The sequence below is a fragment of the Vulpes vulpes genome, chromosome 3 (assembly GCF_048418805.1).
Source record: "Vulpes vulpes isolate BD-2025 chromosome 3, VulVul3, whole genome shotgun sequence".
Taxonomy (NCBI): domain Eukaryota; kingdom Metazoa; phylum Chordata; class Mammalia; order Carnivora; family Canidae; genus Vulpes; species Vulpes vulpes.
The window spans coordinates 70,481,237-70,502,217 of record NC_132782.1 but is presented as its reverse complement, the minus strand read 5'-3'; the positions used below and the strand labels follow the sequence as shown (position 1 = coordinate 70,502,217).

At 40.7% G+C, this 20,981-nt stretch overlaps 1 protein-coding gene across 17 annotated transcripts in view; it reads left to right on the top strand.

Moving 5' to 3' along the window:
• CTNND2 (catenin delta 2) overlaps window positions 1–20,981 on the top strand; it is a 923,063-nt gene that overhangs the window by 808,150 nt on the left and 93,932 nt on the right. For 15 of the 17 annotated variants that reach the window (XM_072752714.1, XM_072752713.1, XM_072752719.1 and 12 more), the window contains 2 exons: window positions 11,976–12,050; window positions 13,105–13,255. In XM_072752714.1, the coding sequence (XP_072608815.1) occupies window positions 11,976–12,050; window positions 13,105–13,255 (226 nt within the window). The remainder of the gene's footprint in view (window positions 1–11,975; window positions 12,051–13,104; window positions 13,256–20,981) is intronic. The other 2 variants (XM_072752715.1, XM_072752725.1) reach the window with 1 other exon arrangement.

Genomic DNA, 20,981 nt, shown 5'->3' with positions numbered 1-20,981 from the left:
GACCTCCCAGCCTTTGGGGCCCAGTTCTTGACAACACTTCCCAGAAGCTGGCTGCTGATGTATGGGCAGGCTCATCCCTTCTTTTGAGAGTCTTAGAAATTAACATCATCGTCCCTTTCTCCTCTGTCCATAGGTGTCCCTAGTGTTGTACTGAAAGAATTCATAGTGGGCTAGGCTTGAAGTGAAGTTATCTCTTGCTTTCAACTAGAGAAAAGCTTCAAAAGCAGAGTCACATGAGGCAGAATTCCAGAGTAGGGCCTTGCAAGCAGGGAAGGAGATAATAATGGAAATCACTTCCTTGAACTAACCCTTAGATCTTACCTCCCTCTAAATTTAAGAGGCTTTGCTTCAAATCACAATTCAAACCTAGGCTCTACCTTTTCTAAGCTCTGTGACCCTGAGCAAATTATAGCACTGTATTGTCTCAGATGTGTCATGTTTAGACAGAAAAGATTGTGGCTGCTTCTTGTCTCACAGCGTGCAGATCAGTCATGGCACTAGATGCAAAGATGAGAGCAGGATGCCATAGGCCAATGGGTTGTCATTACGTATGGCCAGAAGGTTTGTCAGCCTTACTTATAAGGAGCATTTGCCATCCTAATAACTCTAGAAGAGTGGGATGGTCCTCAGGTAGGGCAAGGGGCTGCTAAAGAACATTTGTGTATAGTTATAAATATATATATATATATGTATATATATATATTTACATAAGAATTTTTAAATCAAAATAAAATACACAAGCATATGTAATAGTTAATCACATTATCATCATTTATAAACATGCCATATTAAATGGAAGATAATATATGGGAAGGGAAAATAAACAATCCGTAGGGATGATTTAAGAAGGTTATCATTAAGCCAAACACTGATAAATTGTTATAATTTTCAAGAGATTAAAAATAATTTGTACAAAAACCAGAAAATTCCTTCCTTTTAAAATAAAAGAGTTTTACTTTAAAAATCTTAAATGATTAAAAAGATTGATTTAAGACACACAACACCATGAAGTCTTATGGGGGACAGTGCCATCCTCTGAAATCTAGAGTACTAAGCATGCATTTTTATAGCACCTGTTGAAATTTAGTGGCATTTGTTTTAGTGTCCTTAACTTTTTATGACCCAAACAAAGGCAGAAATGTGAAGATAAACACCAGAATTTTACATGGAGACAGGTTTTTATAGACCTCATCATCTGAAACTATAACTTCTCTTTATAGGAAGATCATGCATACTCTTTTTCTGCAACAAATTGGCTAGTAAACTAGATCTTCATAATGGTCTTAAATACTTTTTAAACTTTAAGAGACTCATTACTTGGTTAATGAGCATCAGAAAAACAGAACAGTATTATGGCAGAAGCAAAGGGATAATTTTTTTTTCAAAGCCAACATGGACTTCAGTTACTTTTTTCTCATGTACAGTACAATTATTTTGTTTGTCACAAAGTATTAAAACAATTGGATATAGTAGTTTGAAGACTTCCAAAATGTGCATGGATGCTCTTTCAACTCCCATTTATGGGTTATTTATTTTGTAATTGAACTTTGTGAAAACCTAGGGTTTGAACAATAGAAATATATCTGTACTTATTATTAAGTCAAATATTTCAGGTATCTTTGCACAGTCCATTTTTCCCTAAAATGTGGCCTCTTTCTTTTTTTTTAATGTGGCCTTTTTCAAAGAAGCTATTCTTTGCCCATTTACTTTGAAAATAAGATAGAATAAAGAGACATTTGTATATCAAGCTGTTAATATTTAATGAAGTAACATGATAGCAACATAGATGTAGAGGAAACAGAATCTCCAGCCATGTCGCCAATATGAATAAAAAATAAGAGAACTAGGAAATTTGAGATTTGTCCCAAGAGTCAGGGCCAACAGTCTTGGGAAGAAGGATAATGAATTTAGCATAGCTTAGCAGCTGGAGCATAATGTAAAAGTGAACCAGGGCATCAGTGGAGTGCAACAAATAAAAGTAGAAATCATGGTTTGATAGTGTCTTTCTTCTAGTTAGTGATATGATGTAAAGTATAAGGTTTAAGTTTTTTAAAAAACCAAAGTTTTGAAAGATTATGGTGAAAATGAGCTCTAAGCATGATCCCTAGTAGGTTAGGAATTGAGTCAGAATAAACACAGAAGTCATATGAGGACCTCGCCCAGTTGGACATGATGGACATGATGAGCCTGAGGCAGGACAAGGATGGGCCCAACCTAAGGAGGAAGAAATGGAGAAGATCCAGGCCATAACCAAGTCATTGACTCTAATAACACGTGACTGACTTACTGATTTCTTCCTCCAAAGACCCCAGTAAATAGTAAGGATAGCAAGGACTGCACCTATACTGTAAATGCCATATGCATCCAAATGGACTATAGAGTAAATATGGTTTCGGGTAGTTTGGCATTACTTTCATCATTGTCATTGAATGACCTAATTTTCCAAGCCGTAAATTATAGAATTCCATTCTGAAGCTGTAGAAATAGCTAAACCTGAGGGACTCCCACTTCCAGCCAAGATGGTTCAGGTTTACAATCCCTTTAAGGAAGAATAACAACTAACATAAGCTAGAGAGATAGAAGAAACAATGGTTTTTAAGACACCAAGCATGAGTCAGTAAAGGGCTGTGATCTCTGAGAGACAGGAAACAAGCAAGATGAGCCCTCTGAATGCCCCAGCTCACTGCCTTGAGTGAGACTGCCCACCATGGCACCAGGACTGGAACTCCCAGAGGAGCTCGGCAAACTCTGAGCTAAGGAGATGGGGGAGGGAATCTGGGGAGACAAAGGTGACTGGAGTTCATAGGATGGAGCATCAGAGAGGAGAAAATCACACATGGAGAGAACCCTAGAAATCTGCAGAGCATCCCCAACAAATATTCCTAGGGAACTATCAAAGTGCATGCATGTGAGGGAAACACCCAAGTCTGAGAAAAGAATCTCCTGCAATTAGAGAGAAACTTGGTGCTCACATAGGGATGGGTACAGTGTGCTTCCCGAGTACCAGACAGGAAAACCTTATAATTCATGGACCACTGAATGAGAGCTCAGGAGGATCTTGCCTCCTAGAACTAGACATACAATTAGCCCTGGACTAAATATGATACAGTCTTTCCTAATCTTCAATCTTAGAAGATCCAAAAATAGCAATAGTTTCCAAATATATTAACTGAAGCCTAGAACAAAGCTTTAAAAAATCTAAAGGAATACAAAAAAATATGCAGTACCCAACAGATTAAAATTAAGAATGTCTGACATCTATTTGAAAATAACTTTACCCAGGGGATCCCTGGGTGGCTCAGCAGTTTAGCGCCACCTTCAGCCCAGGGCCTGATCTTGGAGACCCAGGGTCTAGTCCTGCATCGGGCTCCCTGTGTGGAGCCTGCTTCTCCCTCTGCCTGTGTCTCTGCCTCTCTCTCTTTGTGTGTGTGTGTGTCTCTCATGAATAAATAAATAAAATCCTTAAAAAAAGAAAAAAGAAAAATAAAATAACTTTACAAGCCAATAAAGAAGCAAATGTAATTCATAATAAGGAGCAAAATTAATCATTCAAAATCAACTCAGAACTGACATAGATGTTAACATTAGCAGACAAGCAGTTGCTATCACTGTATTTCACGTGTTCAAAAAGTTAATTAGAACATGGAAAATAAGTAAGATTCAAGTAAAACTTCCAGAGTTATACAATGTCTGAAATGAAAAACACATGAGATGAGATTAAACTAGGCAGGTTGGACATTGCAGAAGAAAAGATTAATGAACTGAATAGAAACTACCCAAGACAAAACACAAAGAAAAAAAGAAATCACAAATTATCAGTGCACCTCAAGTGGTCTGATATGTATGTAATTTGAATTCCCAAAAGAAAAGAGAAAGATGAACAGAAAAAAAATATTTGGAGTCTTAATAGTTGAAAATTTCCCAAATTTTCCAAATTTATGAAGACCATAAACTCGCAAGTCCAAGTAGCTCAAGGAAAACCGAATTAAAGCAGCATAAAGAAACTGTACATCATAGTCAAATTGCTCAAAATCAGTAGTAAAGAGAACATCTTAAAATCAGCTGGAGAATAACATTGTATGTCAAATGTTCAAAAAAAAAATATATATATATATATAAGCAGTGAGAGGAAAAAAAGACTTGTACATACAAGGAGAAGAGTGACAGCTGATTTCTCATCAGCAACAATGTCAGTGCGAAGACAGCCAGGCAACATACTGAATCTTCTGGGCCCCATTACATATAAAGTTGATTCTGGTTTGGTATCAAGCAGACACATCCTGTTCTTAAAGGAACCCCTGGGGCACATTATACCCACAGAAGTTACAAAACAAGCAGTAAAAAAATATCCCCATTTGAACTCAGTTTAAGATGTGAGATAACCTGGGAACTGGCATTATTAATTACCCGAGCAGTTGGGTCAGAAGGGATTCAAACATAAAAACTTCAGATTAACTGTTCTAGCATGATGAGAGCTATGGAGCTCTGTATTCTCTTCTTCTAGTCCTGAGGACAAGCAAGTATTCATAGGCTCTGCATCAAGTTCTAAACCCACACACAGGGACCACAGGGTTAAGGGATTAGTTTGGCTTTAGAAAAGACTAGTCAAGGAACATGTGATCACTTCAAGCTCTAAAAGCATTTTTGTAGAAGTGGTTAGAACTTGCTGGCTCAATCGAAAATAAATAAATATATTAGCAAATCTCTGTCCCTTTACAATGAGAATTGCTAGGAGCTTTGATCCTTTTTATATTTCATTTTATATTTCTCCATTTCAATGGAGAATGCTGTTCTTAAATAATAAACGTGGATTCTAGAAATAAACCTTGTCTTTCATCAGCTAAACATGTTTTAATCTCCAGGTATGAGCAGCAAATTGGAAGACAGTTGACATAAGAAGCTGAGTTTGATGTGGTATCTTCCCCATGGTGCCTTCCAGTACAAAACACGAAAACAAAAAGTTTAAAAACCATTATAGATGCTGTGATAGAAATATATACACAAGGAGATACACACACACACACACACATGCACACACACAAGTCATGAGGGTGTCTCTAGAGTCATTTTGGTAAAGAAGAGGCCTGGAATAAGGAAGCACACTTCTAAAATCATAGCTAACACTTTTGGACTATGAGTCAGTGATGAGACATTAGCATATCTCATTATTTAGAGGAATGTTAGTGGCTGTAACAGAGGCTCAAATATGCAAGGACTACAACAAGATTGAAGACAGAAGTTATTTTCTCTGATGTAACAGGTAAGGGCATGAGTGTGAGGAGGGAAGCTCCCTCCATGAATTAAATCACCTATGCTCAAAGCTGTTCTACCATCTTCAACATGTTACTTTCAGGCTACTCCTGTGGTCATCATCTACCAGCAGGAAGAAGAAAGAGGACACAGATCTGCAACCAGAAATGTTCTCTTAGAGTCAAGGTCACACCTTATATGTTCCTCTCCTATAATCTGGGCTCAGCTCCTAGCCTCCAGCAGACAAATGCTATCCGTGCACTCATATACCACTGACGATGGTGACTGAATTCTAAGACATAAAATAGACTGAGTCCAGATTCAAGAAAAGTAAAAGTCTTCATTGTAAAAGGACAGAGATTTGCTAATATATTTAATTTATGTTATAAAATAAAACACTTAATGTTGTAGTAAAAACCAAAGGCACCCCAGTTACCTTACTAGCCAGGGCTTCAACAAAAGCTATACCGTATATTTGCAAGACTGAAAGGGTTTATATCAACATGGTCCCTCCGGACTGTGCGTAATATCCCCAGAATGACGTGTTTTCTATCTCCAAAGGAAAAATACGAGATGTAATTCCCTGTCCCTATGAGCCACTGTGTTTATAAAGAAAAAAAGGAGAGATGTATTAAAAGAAAGGCTTTCTGATTTGGGGTCTAATAAGTGAGAATGAAAGACAACTAAATTACTTCTATTTTCTTATATTGAATAAAGAATCACTGAGTCCTCCCTGCCTGTACTTCTCAGTCATCATCTTCATTGTTCAAAAAGAAGTATCATCTGAACTCCCATTCTTGTGCAGGGGATTCGGAAGTGGAGCCTTCTCCAGGATGTTTACACAGCCCTGTCACTAGAGAACATGCAGGAGTATCAGAATAAGATCTGTGGCATCCTTCCTCTCAGACACCACGCATGTGATCTAACAGGGTCACATTTTATTGCCCAGAAGGCATTTCCCAATGCCATTTGTACACCGTGAAGACATATTTGATAACATACTTGATAACATTCACCAAAAAAAACCCCTTCTTGTGTTCAGAAAAGTTCATTCTTGGGATTTCAAGAGGTATGTTTTTCCATTGAGAATTACTGATCCTTGAGATGGTTTGAGAGTTAGGAGGACAAGTATACTTGTTGCTGTCGATTGAATGAATGCTTCCTCTACATCACTTTTATGTGAGCTTGACCTTCTTTATTTGTTCTTACAACAAAAGCATATCTAAATGCTTTCTGCCCCAGGAAGTTGTCTTGCTTGGACATTAATATTTCCAGCATTGCATAAACACTTGCAATAAAATTCAGTCTTTGCACTAACCTGACTTACATTTTAAAAATAAAAACACTTTAGATATGCAATAGCTGCCATTACCTTCATTAAAATTTCATTTATTAAACTGATTTATTGGTTTAATGACACAAATGAGTTCTTCTCTAGTCCTCCTTATTACAGATAGAACTTTTTAAAATGGATTTTGAAAACAAAAATATAAAATCCTGCAACAAGATCTGAATTTAAACAGTAGACACCTAAGTCCTATGTCCAACCACAACACAACAAAGCATTTAAATGGCCTTGTGGTAAAATTGCCCAGTTGCTTTATATATCCCGTTGTAATCACCAACCGCACTCCTAGATGAACACAGTAGTTGAGATACAGGTCCACGCTAGAGAGAAGAATGTGAGGCATGCAGCAAAAGCCATGCCCTATCTCCATGTTTCTGAATATTTTGAACATTCTTGTTATAGTAAAATGAGACTGAATAAATAAAAAGAAAAATTGGTACTTTCTTCCCTCTTGCCATGAGAATGAGACACTGAGGTAGATAACATGATATCATAAACAAATTCAAAAACAAATTTCAAAATCTTGTGTAACCTGTGTGAAATTCATTACATTTTACAGCTGTGGGATTGTGGTCCTTGACACTACAGGATGCTAAAATGCTTCTGAAAGGTGAAATTATGTTTGGTAGAGTTTGGTTTGGAAATGTGACTTTTCTTTACCATATCAAAAGAAAAAATGGGGAATTTGGTAAGGGAATTCAATGGGAAAACAGTCATACAACAGAAGACCACTTAATTGCAGACTATACTTCTAAAGCAAGAGAACTTGTAAGATATTAATAAAAATATTAATATTTAATATGAATAGTGATATTAATAAAAAAAATTCAGGAGTCTGGCAATCATGAGTTCAGCCTCTTAATACAAAAATTTAGTACTGAAAGGAGAACACTATCCCTAGTTATTTAGAAAATTATTGGGATTTCAAGAGGGAGAAGTTAGCTACCTTACAGTATTAATCTCCTTTTTGAACATAAATCACCCTTAACCAAATCAATTTAAGCAGGGCAGAAATTTCTGGTAAAATTGTAGCCATCCATCCTGTTTATGGCTGGGCTGGGAATTTAAAAAGTAAAGTTCCAGGGGAACCTGGGTGGCTCATTCAGTTAAGAGTCTGACTCTTGGCTTCCACTCAGGTCATGATCTCAGAATCATGAGATTGAGCCCCTCCTCGGGCTGGGCACTCAGCAGGGAGTTGGCTTGAGATTCTCTCTCTCTTCCTCCCCCTCTGCCCCTCTCCCTAGATGCTCTCTCTGTCATTCAGACAAATAAATAAATAAAATATTTAAAAAGCAAAGCTCCTGATAATCCACATGGGATCAATGTAGCCTGAGTTGAAAGGTTTAGAAGGTGTTGACTTCACCGTATTACCAAACTCTCCATATGAACAACAAGGAACATTATTGGACAAAAGCTTGTGTAACTTTATTTTGTGTAATTCAATTTGGGTTCATCTCTGAACTCTCCTTTTGTCCAATGCAGAAAGGGAAAAAAGAAAAAAGAACATCTAGATCTTTCTAGGTAAACTCAATAATATGCAGCTATTTATTTCTCAGTCTCTTCAGGCTTAACACTTGGCCATATTGTTTTTCAGCCTCCATCCTCTCCTGCCCCCTGCAGTTGATGCTAAACTTGGGGTGAGGGGCATGTTGTACAGGCATATCCCTGCAGGGAACAGGGATTGGGTGTCCATTTCTCAGTGTGGAGTTATCTGTTGTCCTAAGCCACCTCTTACCCAGGACAAACTTCCCTGTCCTGCTAGGTAGGGTCTCATATGGGATATGACAATTCGTGAATGGACTGTCTTTGATCTAAGGTGCTCTCCTGGCCCACACCTGCCCCTCCAACTATTAAGCCCCTATGGGATGCAGCCACATCCTCTCCTTAACCCTGGCAGGCACTGTCCACACTGTTCACAGTGAAATGCCTGGGTGGGTTAGTCGATTGAGCATCTGACTCTTGATGTCCGCTCAAGTGATGATCTCAGGGTTGTGAAAAAGAGTCCTGTGTCAGGCTCTGTGCTCAGCATGGAGTCAGCTTGAGATTGTCTCTCTCAGTTTTCTCACTTTCCTTCTGCCCTTCCCCCTGCTCACACTCTCTAAATAAATAAATAGATAGATAAATAGATAGATGATAGATAGATGATAGATAGATAGATGATAGATAGATAGATAGATAGATAGATAGATAGAATCTAAAACAAAAACAAAACCCTCTCAGCATTCACTGCTTTTTCACTGCTTTGTGCTCTGTCCCATCCTGACAACAGCAGTTGTCGTTGGGCCAAATAATGGTGGGGCCTTTCTCCAGAAAGAGCTATGAGCAAGAAGGAGGAGGAAAGCATTTAGTGGTTTGAATTGCTGTCCCATCACATGCGTAGAAGCGATCCCTTCCTGACACAAACAAGGCCTTTCTCTTTGTAATTCCAATTATATACAACTTATTGTATCAGGTCTGCTAAATCGGGGAAAGCTGTTTCTCAAGAGGAGGTTGAAATGTATAGTAGCTCCATTAACAGCACTCAAAGGGTCTTTAACTCAGGAGTTTCAAGGAGTGCAAAATAGGTTATTCCAAGTCCAAAGTAATAACATCAGTTATTAAACCAAGGCTAATTGGTGCATTTGTAAGGATTATATCAACTACTAGTGCAGATGTATATAACTTACACTGCCTTCTGAGAGGCGGATGGGAATGATGGTCAAGTACACCAACTCTGGGGCAGTGCTCCCTAGGTTCAACACCTGGATGAGTATCTGCAGGCTGTGATGCCTTGCTGTGACTTCCTTTCCTCATCTGTAGAATGGAAGGAACTGTAGTGCCTACCACATAGGGCTGAGATGGGGATTAAGTGAGTTAACACATATAAAGACATTAGAGCAGTACCTGACAGTTGGTTTAAGTGTTAGGTTTGTTTTTGCTGAAATATTTTGAAGGCTTATAACTCCCCTGAGATCATCACTGGGAAAGCATGTCACCAGGAACAATTGGAGACATGTCTGTGCTCTTTTCTCCTGGACCAGCACCTCCTCCTCCTCCATCTTCTCTTTGTCATTCTCCTCCTCTTCTTCCTTCTGCTCTCCCTTCTTCCCTTTTTGAATCATTAAACATCCTCTCTTCAGCTCATAGACCATTTTTCTTAAAGACATCCTGGTCCACACCCTTCCCTCTGTTGTGGCGTGCTCAGCACACAATGCTCTCATTCCACTTAGAGAATGTTGAGGTCTCATCCAAAGATTTCCACCTCAACCACAATGAGTTATGATACACTTTACATTTTTTCTCTCTTGTTCAGCTATTTTTATGCCAGTGATACTCTCCTACTTTTGTTTATTTTACAAAACTGTGGGCAACCCATACACCTTTCTGCCACCACAGAGGCTGCCATGCTTTCTAAAGCAACTCACTTCCCTTCTGGAAAACCTGTATATGAGCTTTGTGTTTCTGTGTTGAGTGCACCTATGAAACACTCCCCATTTCCTGAATACCTTTCTTTCTTTCAGCTCCTGTACTCTTACTTGTTCTTGCTTGGTCTCATGTAGGTTACACACATAGGTTACACGTGATCTGCTTCAAGACTATATAGAAACCATCAGTGTCACATAGCTTTGCATGTCAAAAAAACTTGTGGAAACCTGCAACATGTCCTGAGTGAAATGTAAATAATTTATTCTGAGTTGTCTTTTATCGAGCCAATATTGAGTATTTTCCATATGCGGTTGACTCTTGAACAATATGAGTTTGAACTGTGCAAGACCACTTAGTCACAGATTTTTTTTCAATAACTACAGCAGTACTGTAAATGTGTTTTCTCTTCCTTATGATTTCTTGAATAACATTCCCTTTTCTTTAGCTTACTTTATAATAAGAATACAGTATAAATACATAGAACATACAAAATATGTGTTGATCTACTCTTTACATTATTGGTAAGGTTTCAGGTCAACAGCAAGCTATTAGTAGTGAAATTTGGGGGGAGTCAGAGGTCTTATGCAGATTTTTTACCACACAGGTGGTCAGTGCCCCAATCCCTGTGTTGTTCAAGGCTCAATTGTACCTGCAAGCCACAGAATTAAAGGTTTCAAAATAAAAGTTACTGTCTGTGTTATCAGTAATGTAAAATCAAATCCATTATCTGATTATCTTTTTCCACTTAGGGATAACCTACCATGGTTGTCCATGTTCTCATACCAAAAAGGCATATCTGTGACACATACACATTTTCAGCCATGTGCAGCCATTTTTTGTTACTCTAACATCACTTTCCAGAAAGCTAAAGCATTGTCACTCTTTTTCCAAACACCAAATTATCTTTCCATCCAACATGGGTATAATAGCTGAACTTCTAAGAAGAAATTCAGAGCCTTCCTTTCTTGGCTCATTTCAGATATGGCCAGGTTCCCCTCTGTTGGGAGGGTGGAGGGGAGGGCAAGGCAGTGTCTGGGGGCCTGAGCACAGAGGATTAGGTGGCAGAGAGGTGATAGCAAAGGAGGGAGTATTGTCAGCATCATAAAGAGAAGCAGTTGTGGAATAACAGGCCCAGGTATAGGTGACCCTGTGGGCAGATTATTTAAAATCCTTGTTTCTAGATTTCTTCATCTGCACAATAAGGCTATTAATGCCAAACCTCCTACGGAACCGAAGAGATCACTAATGTACAAGTCAGCATCCCAGGCCTGGAATGAGTTGCTACTGAAAAAGAGGTCATCTTAGGGCTTATGCTTCAGGGCTTATGGTCTCTTACAAGGTCCAGAATATCTCCACAGCCTTAAAGTTTATGTTTGATGTTCATCTTACAATATGTAAACATTAATCCTACATCTGATTCCCATTATCTTCTTTTATCTAGCTTCCGTTCTTAGTTTTAGGAAAGGAAACCAACAATGAGTGGGCTGCATAAGCACAGGTGTCTAGTCTTTTGGGGGCACTGAAGACAAGGAGGTTCACAGGTAGTGGAAGAGGTGAATGAGAATCATATCTCAGCATGTCAAACTGCAAGTGAAATTTCCGATGACACTAAAGAAGGTTTTGTACTGTCTCCATGAAGGTCCTTCTTCCCTCAGAGGGGATATCCCATCCAGACACCCAAATTCCAATAAGCAGCTTCCAAACTTCGAGGTTTTTCCATGTCTAAGACTTTATGACTGTGGATTTCTTTACTGCCTGAGAGCAGCGCTGTGAAACAGTTCATTGCAATCACGAGGTGTTTTAGTAAGTTCTCTCTGTTTCCCCACCCTTCAGGCTTCCTAGAGCTTGAGACAGGGAGGGGGCAGGAGAAAAACAGACAGTATGAGTTGATGGTGATAAACTATGTGAATGTGACTTCTGATGCAGGACAGGATGAAGTTGTGTGTGTTTTTTAATCTCATATTTCATGCAGGGCTGGGCTGAGGATGTGGCAGGCATGGCGTATGCCCTACGTTCACTGCCAGAGGGGGCTCCCTGCCTGCCACAGGTGAGAGCCAGCTCTGGGGTGCCTGCCCCAATGGGGAAGGGGGATGGAGGGGCCTGGCGGGGGAGGGGTGGGGATTTTGCGGCACCTTCGGTGGTCCCCTGGAGGACTCTGTCACAGAATCCAGAACTTTGTGTCATGAATGTCATTTTCTTAGATCGTAAATAAAATTGCAACAGAATAAGAACCTTATAATGTTTGATTTTTACAGTGCATACTCTTCTCTGGAACACCAAGCACTAGTATAAAGTATACATACGTAAAAGTCTGGAAAATCTGGGCCTGCCTACATTCCGTTAAATGAATCTGAATGCTTTATCATCCTCATGTTGCAAGTACATTTCATCAACAAGATGCAGTGTGTTCCACTAAAGCCAAGAGCCACCAATCTAAAACCAATTGTATGTCTTTATAAATTGGATGTTGAATTGTGGCCCTAGACATAATATATTTTGATCTAAGTGTGTTTTCTTGAAATTCTCTTACAATTTTTACTCTTGATTTTAAAATTTTAAATATCACATTTACCACTCCCTACCCCTACCTTTTCCTTATTCGTGTCTTTCTTATTTAGCCAATAACATATTGGCAGTATGTTCACCAACTCACCTTCCAGCCCCACCTCCAAATGCTAGACTCTTAAAAAAAAATTACCTATTTTCCATCTTTTAACATTCTCTACCTTTCCTAGACTTCTTTTTAATTCCACTTCATACCAAACACCAGCCCTTCCTGTCCTACCACCTCCTAATCCTAAAACATCAAGCACTCACATCCTACAAATGCTTTGTCAAGTCAAGGACTGCAAACGCTGGTAGCAGAGAGATGAAGCACGGTTAACCAATTAACCCAGAAACCTCTATCATATCTTGAAGGCAGAAAATAAAGTTTAGACATTTCAGCATGTGCCTAACACATTCGACCCATTCTACGAGTAGATCTTGATCATTCAACTTTTTGGCTCCTGTAAACAGCAGTCTGAAAACGCACACGTGCTATCTGCTTATAGGGTTTTCCACCTCAGCTTCTAAGATCTTTGCCCTCCCTCTTGTTGCAGTGGTCAGTATATATCCGAGCTGCTGTCCGCAAAGAGAAAGGCCTGCCCATCCTCGTGGAGCTGCTTCGAATAGACAACGACCGTGTGGTGTGCGCGGTGGCCACGGCGCTCCGGAACATGGCCTTGGACGTCAGAAACAAGGAGCTCATCGGTATGTTCTCCCCAGTTCACAGCATCTCAGATTTTAAGTGGAAAATATTTCCTGGTGGGGTGCATGTGGTCGAATCCATGGGTGGAACATCTGTACCTGTAGAAATGGTGTGTGTCTTAGAGGCGTTTAGCTGCCCCTGCTAGTTTAAATCCAATACGCTGGTTTATCTTTTAGAAGTGAAATGAAAATGTGAGATCTGTTGACATTCCTAATCCTTGCCACTTAAAAACAACCACCACGCTCAGCACTGGATGCCATTGTTCCAAGCCTCTGAATGTCTGTCGGGTTGTTCATTTGCTTTCTACATGGTGAGCTGGAATTCTCATGGATACCCGCCGCATCTCTCCCCTGTCTGTTTTAAGATTCATTTTGGATTAAGCCACATTTAATCCTATTTTTAAAAGACTTATCTCCCTCTAATTCGGTATTTAAAAAATAGGAAGGCTCTTTTATTAATGAAGTATTCAGGAGGTCACATATTCATCTATTTATTCAACAAATATTTACCCATGACCTGCTTTGTTCCAGGCCTGTCCCAGCCTTGGAGGTGATAGCAGTAAGCAAAAGAGATGGAAAGTCTTGCCCTTGAGGGGTTTACATTTGGGAGCGGTGCAAAGAAAAAAATATACACATGAACCCAATGGGGTGTTAGAAACCTTCCACGGGGCAAAGGAAACTATAATTATGAGGTTGCAGTATTTTTTCATTGAGTTGAAATTTACCTACCATTACATTCACCACTTCAGAGTGCCCCATTTCGGTGTTATGTAGCATTTTCACAATGTCCTACAACCACCATACCTATCAAGTTCCAAAACTTTTTCATCCAAGCCCCTGGCAGCCACAATCTCCTTTCTGCCTCTGCAGACATCCCAATTCCGGATATTTTATGTAAATAGAATCATATAATATGTGAGCTTTTGTGTCTGGCTTCTTTCACTCAGTCTAGGGAATGTGATTTTAAGTGGGAGTTCAAAGATAGGAGTTGTGGGAAGGTGAGTGACATTTGAGCAAAGACCTGAAAGAGGTGGGAGTGGGTCATGTGGATATCTGGGGGGAAGAGCAAACAAAATGAAGGAAAAAAAGGGGGAGCTGGGAGCTGTGTAATAGCTTCAGGGTCTTCAGGGGGTCTCTTGTGTGTGGTGCAGAGTGAATGGTAGGAGCCCACATCAGAGAGAGGCTTCCTGGCTCCTTTCTCTGCAGGTGGGAAGATCCCAGGCCAAGCCCAGGGATGCCTGGAGAAGTGGTCAACCAAGGGACCCGCCTAGGGAGAGGCACAGGCCTCTGGAATTAAAGAGATGATTTTAGTAGGGTCTATGGTGAGTGCAGCATGAAGCCTGGCAAGCCTGCTTGCAGGTAACAGGTGTCAGTGGAGTTTGGGTAGCAAGGAGCTGGACCACCCACCATGCTGGAGGTTCACATTATGCAGCCCCTGAGCTGGGGAAAGGGAGAAAGCCGACGAGGTGAGCATGGACAAAGGGGCAAGATTCCATTCCTGCGGCAGTTGGAGTACCACGCCTGAGTCCAAATTTCATACACAGATTTCACATAGATATGTGGGTCTCTTTCTGCTATCCTCCTTCCTGAGCATGGCATTCTAAGTCCTTTGTGATCTGGAAAGGAGCCACTTTTTTTCTTTGATTTCATAATACCCATCATACCCTCCAGTAAAAACAAAAATGTTTGCAGACCTTCATCCATTTATTTATTTATGGGGACTTCAACCAGACTTCAAATCTGCGTCTAATTAATGCAATCATTTCTTAAGCTACAGTGTATTATAAGGCATGAAAAAAAAAAACCCTCACAATTGGATATTTATACTTAGTTTGAATTTAACTTGAAAGTTCTTCGTGGATTTTGTATATTTAAACTAGGCCATTAACTCCGAAGGTTTCCTTCTCCACATCCACTTTTTCTTTCCTCACATAGTCGTTTCAGACGGGACAGAACCAGGGCTTCCAATAAAATTCTGTTGCTCCTGTGTAAAATAGAGAGGAAAAAAATCAATAGCTAATCAGTCTACTGCCTGGATACTAACTACTAGGTATTGTGTGTTTGCGTGTTTTATTTCTTTTGCAGGATTAAAATATAACAAAATAGGGAACTATTGATTGCTTTTCTAGCTTGCAGGCATCTCTTCTTTCTCAGCAGCCAGTTATCTAGTACTCTCTCTGAGGCAGGAACATTTGGAGCTCCATATTGCCCGTGTTAAATTAAGCCTTTACTATCAAATGTCACCAGACAGGAAAGGGAGCCAGCCGTCCAAAAATAGAAGTGAAAATATCCAAGTCACTGACTTTATGGAATCAATAACTTTTTTCTTGAATGAAAAAAGCAGAATCTAACAAAACAAAACGAAAACACACCTTTCTGTTCTATGTAGGAGAAAGGGGATATGACCTCTGCTAGTTCCTTTGTTTTAGATACTGTATCAAGCAGTGATTTTTATAGGAAATGCTGTACAGACCTTGGCATATTGAAAAGGAAACTGCAGTGCTTTTGAACAAATGGCAGCAACAATGGCAAAGAGTGGAATTTGGACCTCTGTTTTCTATCACTTCTCATCTCAAGCTTTGGAGACCTCCTGTGGTTTCAGGGTGTGAAAGATCACCTGTATTCTGATGACTCCCAGGTGGATGACTCCTGTGCGAATCCCACACCTCTGGGTCTAGCTCTCCGCCCAGCATCTCTGCTGGGCCTCCATCGGGCATCCCACGTAGGCCTCCAGACCTGAGTTTCTTAACTTTTCCTCCTACCCCGTTCCCTGCACAGTCTTCCCCCGACAGCAAACGGCACTGTGTCCTTGCCGCTGTCCAGGATAGGCACCTTGCAGTGCCCTTTGACTCTTCAGTCCCTGTATCCAGTCTGCCAGCAAATCTGATCACCCTCTGCATTCACCCAGAACTGACACTTCTCATCTTCATTGCTTTTTCCCCAAACTCCCATCACTCAGCTACCTCATTACTACCATGCCACCTACCCAGTCTCCCTGCCCCTGCCATCACCCCCGACCATCCACTCTCTACACAGCAGTCAGAGTGGTCCTGTTAAGACCCTAGGCAGAGCGTGTCACTTCTCCTATCGGCCCAGTGTGAGTGAAATCTTTGCCAGGCAAATATGGTTGTACAAGATCCAACTCTCTGGTTCCTCTCCACACTTACCTTCTCCCCTCTCACTGTCACTAACAAGCCGAGGTCACTGGTTCACGTGAGCCATGATTTGCCTCAGGGCCTTTGAACTGGCCTCTGCCTCCGCCTGCAGTCCTCTTTCTCCAAGTGCCCATGCACCTCTATTCTCATCCCACTCAGGCTTTACATTCCAGTGGAACCTTGTCTGGCCACCATTCTTAAACTCCCCCTCCTTCTTCATTTTGCTTCTCTCCACAGCACCAGTCACCTCCTAATATATAGCATAATGCTTCTTTATCTTGCTTTTTGCCCACCTCCCTACCACTGGAATGTATGCCCACCAAGGGCAGCAAGTTCTGTCTTTTCAGTTTATTGGGGTAGCCCATGTACCTAGAAGAGCACCTGGATCCATAATAGGGACTTCATAAATTTTCACTGAATGAATGACAGAAGTACATTTTTCCCCTGTCTGGCCATCATTTTAGATGAACCCCAATTAGCAAAACATTAAGGAAGCAAATTAAGGTAAACTTTAAAGAAAAGCATTTTATATTAATAAAGAAAATCACCTTTAAAACTAGTTCATTTTCCTCCTAAAATTTACTAGGTTTCTGCCCACACTCACAATTTCAGAAGAAACTCTGTTTTTTCCCATCACTGGTTTGGGATTTCAGTTTAAATTGCAACTCTTTGTAGATGGTTCTTTTAGCTAAGGGAGGGGAGGGGCTGCTGTCACATTCCAGTTAAGGAATAATGTTCATCTTCCAGGATTCCACTATTGGGAAAGCTCCCAAAAAACTGTTGAACAAAGATCCTCCTACACCCTCAGGTCTCATGAGGATCATCTAGAAGGAACATCTTCTTCCCATGAGTTTCCATGGTTCTGTGTCTGTGACTGCCATTGGGCAATAAGTATTATCTACTTCTCTCTCTCCATCTATAGATGGACCTTCCTGTTCTTCTCAATGATTTGGTTCAACCATCCAAATTTGTGCACATGCGTACATTTCTTTGCTGCCTTCCAAAAATGTTAATTATCCTCCTGACTGAAATGTTATTTCATCATTCAGGAAGGTTTTTTATCAAGAATGGTAATAATTAGCTTCAATAAACAAAGCAAACAATATTATTATCCCTTCAATAACAAAATGCCATGCATTTCAGCACGTTTTCAATCCTGATAAAGATGGCAGGTATTTATTTTAGCCAAATCCCTACCTTCTCTGCCAACAAGCAAACAATTAAAACTCAAAAAATAAAAAATAAAAAGAAACTTAAAGCATGTATAAACACTAGACAAGAGAGATGTTGATCACCCGGCAAACAGTGGTCATTAACCTGTTGCTATCCATCCATGGAAAATAATCATTAAAGAGAGTCATTTCATCAAATGAACTGTTTTGTTTTGCTGCATCTGCAGAAGGCCCAGAAAATCAAGACTACATCAAAACTGTTTCTAGGGATAACGTGGGCACTGCAAGTAAGTTTCCCAACAGGCAAGATGATCTACTCTGTGAATGCCTCAGTGCCGTATTTGAAACCCTGCCCATGCCACCCCAAACTGCCTCTTATGTCTAGTGGATTTTTCATGAATTCTTCAGCCATGCCATTTGTCATACCACCATTCCCACTTACATGCTTATGGACCTCCCACCCACCATTCAAAGCTCAGCTTGGGGTGGCCTTCCCAATGAAGGCTACTTCTTGAACTCAGAGTAGAGGTAGCTTGTAGGTGGCTGATAAGAGACAATTTGTCTGAGATTTCCATCGTGTAATCCTATGTTTGCAATGTCTGTTAGGTTTTCATATGTATGCTCTGCATCTTCCCCTAACAAGATAATAGGCAGGGATTAGGTACCATATTTATTTGTATGCCCTACAGTGCCTCACACCTTGTTGTGCCTGTAACAGGCACTTAATACATATTTGCTGAACTAACTCACTGATGGGTGAAAAACACTGGTATTTATCCTGAAGAATGATCTGGAGGAGGTTTGGGGAATCCCAGATAGAGAAGAAGGGGTAGGGGAAATGTCTGTTTCAGCTTCTTCCACGGCTTCCAGGGAATAGAAAGAAAGACAGCGTAGATGGCCCCTGGAATCCAGGACTCTTGTCAGGCTCAAACTCATCCTGCTGCCTCCTGGGAGGCCTGAGATTGGGTAGGAAATAGTAACGTTTTCTGTGTGTGCCTTGATCATTGCCAGAAGTTCATGTTGGCGAGTGGCTGCACCCCTTCGGGTAGTATTGGCAGAGATAATGGAGCACCCTCCCTACGCTTCCCGGGTGGGTGGTGGCTGCTTGCCACACTTTCTGGCAGGCGAGCTAGGGCTGGCATCTGGAAGCATCCTTCCTGCTCCCCTGCATCCCTCCCTGGACTGAAGAGAAGGACTTTCCACTGCCTTCAATCTAGCCCTTCCCTGGTTTACTTCATCCTCTCTGCTTTGCTTGACTCTTTTCCTCTATTATCATTTGGATTGTTGGGTCACCACATCCAGAATGATCCACAAGAATGTTGGTGTGACTGATGGCCCCACACATTCCCCCTCATTCAACCAACCTTCTACTCACCGCATCAGCTAGCTGATCTCATCTCATCTCATCTCATCTCATCTCATCTCATCTCATCTCATCTCATCTCATCTAAGCAACACTCTGTCAATTGGTTCCAAGTTCCAAGGGAGCACCAGGCAAAATTTGACTCTCTCTGGGTTCAGGAGGGGGCCATTTCCTGAAAGAACTCTGCTGGCTCTAACCACCAGGAGAGGTGGAGAAAGGAGCCCCAATGTCCAGGTGTACCCTAATGGTGCACATCGCACACTTTCCCACACTGATGAAATCGTGAACAAAATAAGGGTAGTTTCTTGCCTGGGAGTTCATTATTAGTTAAGCAGTAAATCCGTTGCTGTTTCTCTCCCTTTTTGGGGTTTTCTGATTATCCTTTTCATTCATTCAGGGAAAGGGGTTGGGGGTATTCCCTTCTTAGCTTTTTTTTTCCCTTTTTGCCACAATGTTTTAAATATTTAGGTGAGAGATTTTATCTGACCACTGTAAAGACTGTTTATGGACAGTGGTTGCTGGTTATATTTAAAGGACAACATAAAAACTTCCTTTTAAGTGAAAATAAAGGCTGAATAAAGAAGAAGATCATCAATTCTGTCGATAGAATGACCTCCTGCAAGCTGGATGGTTACCTAGGGATCTGTGTATATTTTCTTTTGGAGAACTAGAGGGAAAGGGGGGAAATGTCTTCATTATATCTTTGCTGTCCTGAATGTTGGATAGCTTTGTAAACATTTTCTTTTATTTAGTGATCTCGCAGTTGAATTTCTTGAAATGACTATCCACGGAATTGTAGACCTGCCAGTATTGATCTTGATCCAAACTTTGGGATACATTTTTATTCAATTCTCTAATCATGACACCATGTTCTCAGGCAAATAAAGAGATACCTAAGCAAGGTCTCCATCTCCAAGAAGAAGCATTCCAAATATTAATCAGGAAGTCATTTCTCAAAGTTTGTCTGAATTCTTTTGGCCCAGGATTGAAACACGTATTGGTCATCATCCCCTATGTACTGAAAATATCACTTTGCACACACAGTGCTTCCTAGCAAAACCGGAGAACAGAGGCCTCTAAAGCTATATGGCTAAGTGGCCCCCACTTTACAAGTCGGGGGCAAGGGGGCACCCAGGTGGTTCCGTGGATTAAGCATCCGACTCTTGATTTCAGCTCAGGTCATGATCTCAGGGTTGCAAAGTCAGGCTCCACACTGAGCTTGGGGTCTGTTGAAGATTCTCTCTCTCCTTCCCCCTTTGCTCCTCCCCTCCCCTCTCTATCTTAAAAAAAAATTAAAATATGTGGGTGTTTCAGTTTCTCATCTCCTGTAGATGGCTTTCATAGGGGACAACATTCTGAAATATAGGCCTCCTGTGCTGGAGGACAGCCCTTTCACAGCACTGAAGGTATCTCCTTTGCCCATGTTCTTGACCCTGGAGAATCCCACCTTTGTCCAGAGAAACACCAGAAGCTCTGGAGACTTCAGTGCAACTGGGAAGCCATGTGTTTTTTTCATTCCTGGGAATGTGTAAGGATCACTTTATTAAGTAGGCTTGAGGACATTTTAGAGACATACCTTGTCTACTTTTCAAAATGTGTTTCTTCAGATCCTGGCAGATGTTGTTTTAATTAAAACACATGCAATTTCAATTAGTATTTTAAAAAGAATCCTGGTTTCCCAGACGAGGTGATTTATCAGAGCACTCTTTGCTGGCTCTCTTTAATAACTTGATTTCACAAGCCAAACTCTAGGCAGCAGAAAAGCTGTGTGCTTTAGCCAAAACTTGGTATCTTCAGATTAGGTGTCTGTTAGAGCCCCCAAACCCAAGAGCCTAATCTCATGAATGCTGCCTTCCTTTCCTGCGAAGCTATGGGTTCTTCGTTAATTAGCTTCGGACACCTGTTGGGGAATTTTGGCGGCTGGGTCTGGCAGATAAGAATTGCTTGGAAGGGGACTTGTAAATAAATCGAAGAGCTGATAATTATTTTATTAAACAAGCCTTAATGATTCGCCCTTTGGAAATACTCCATGTGGGGAA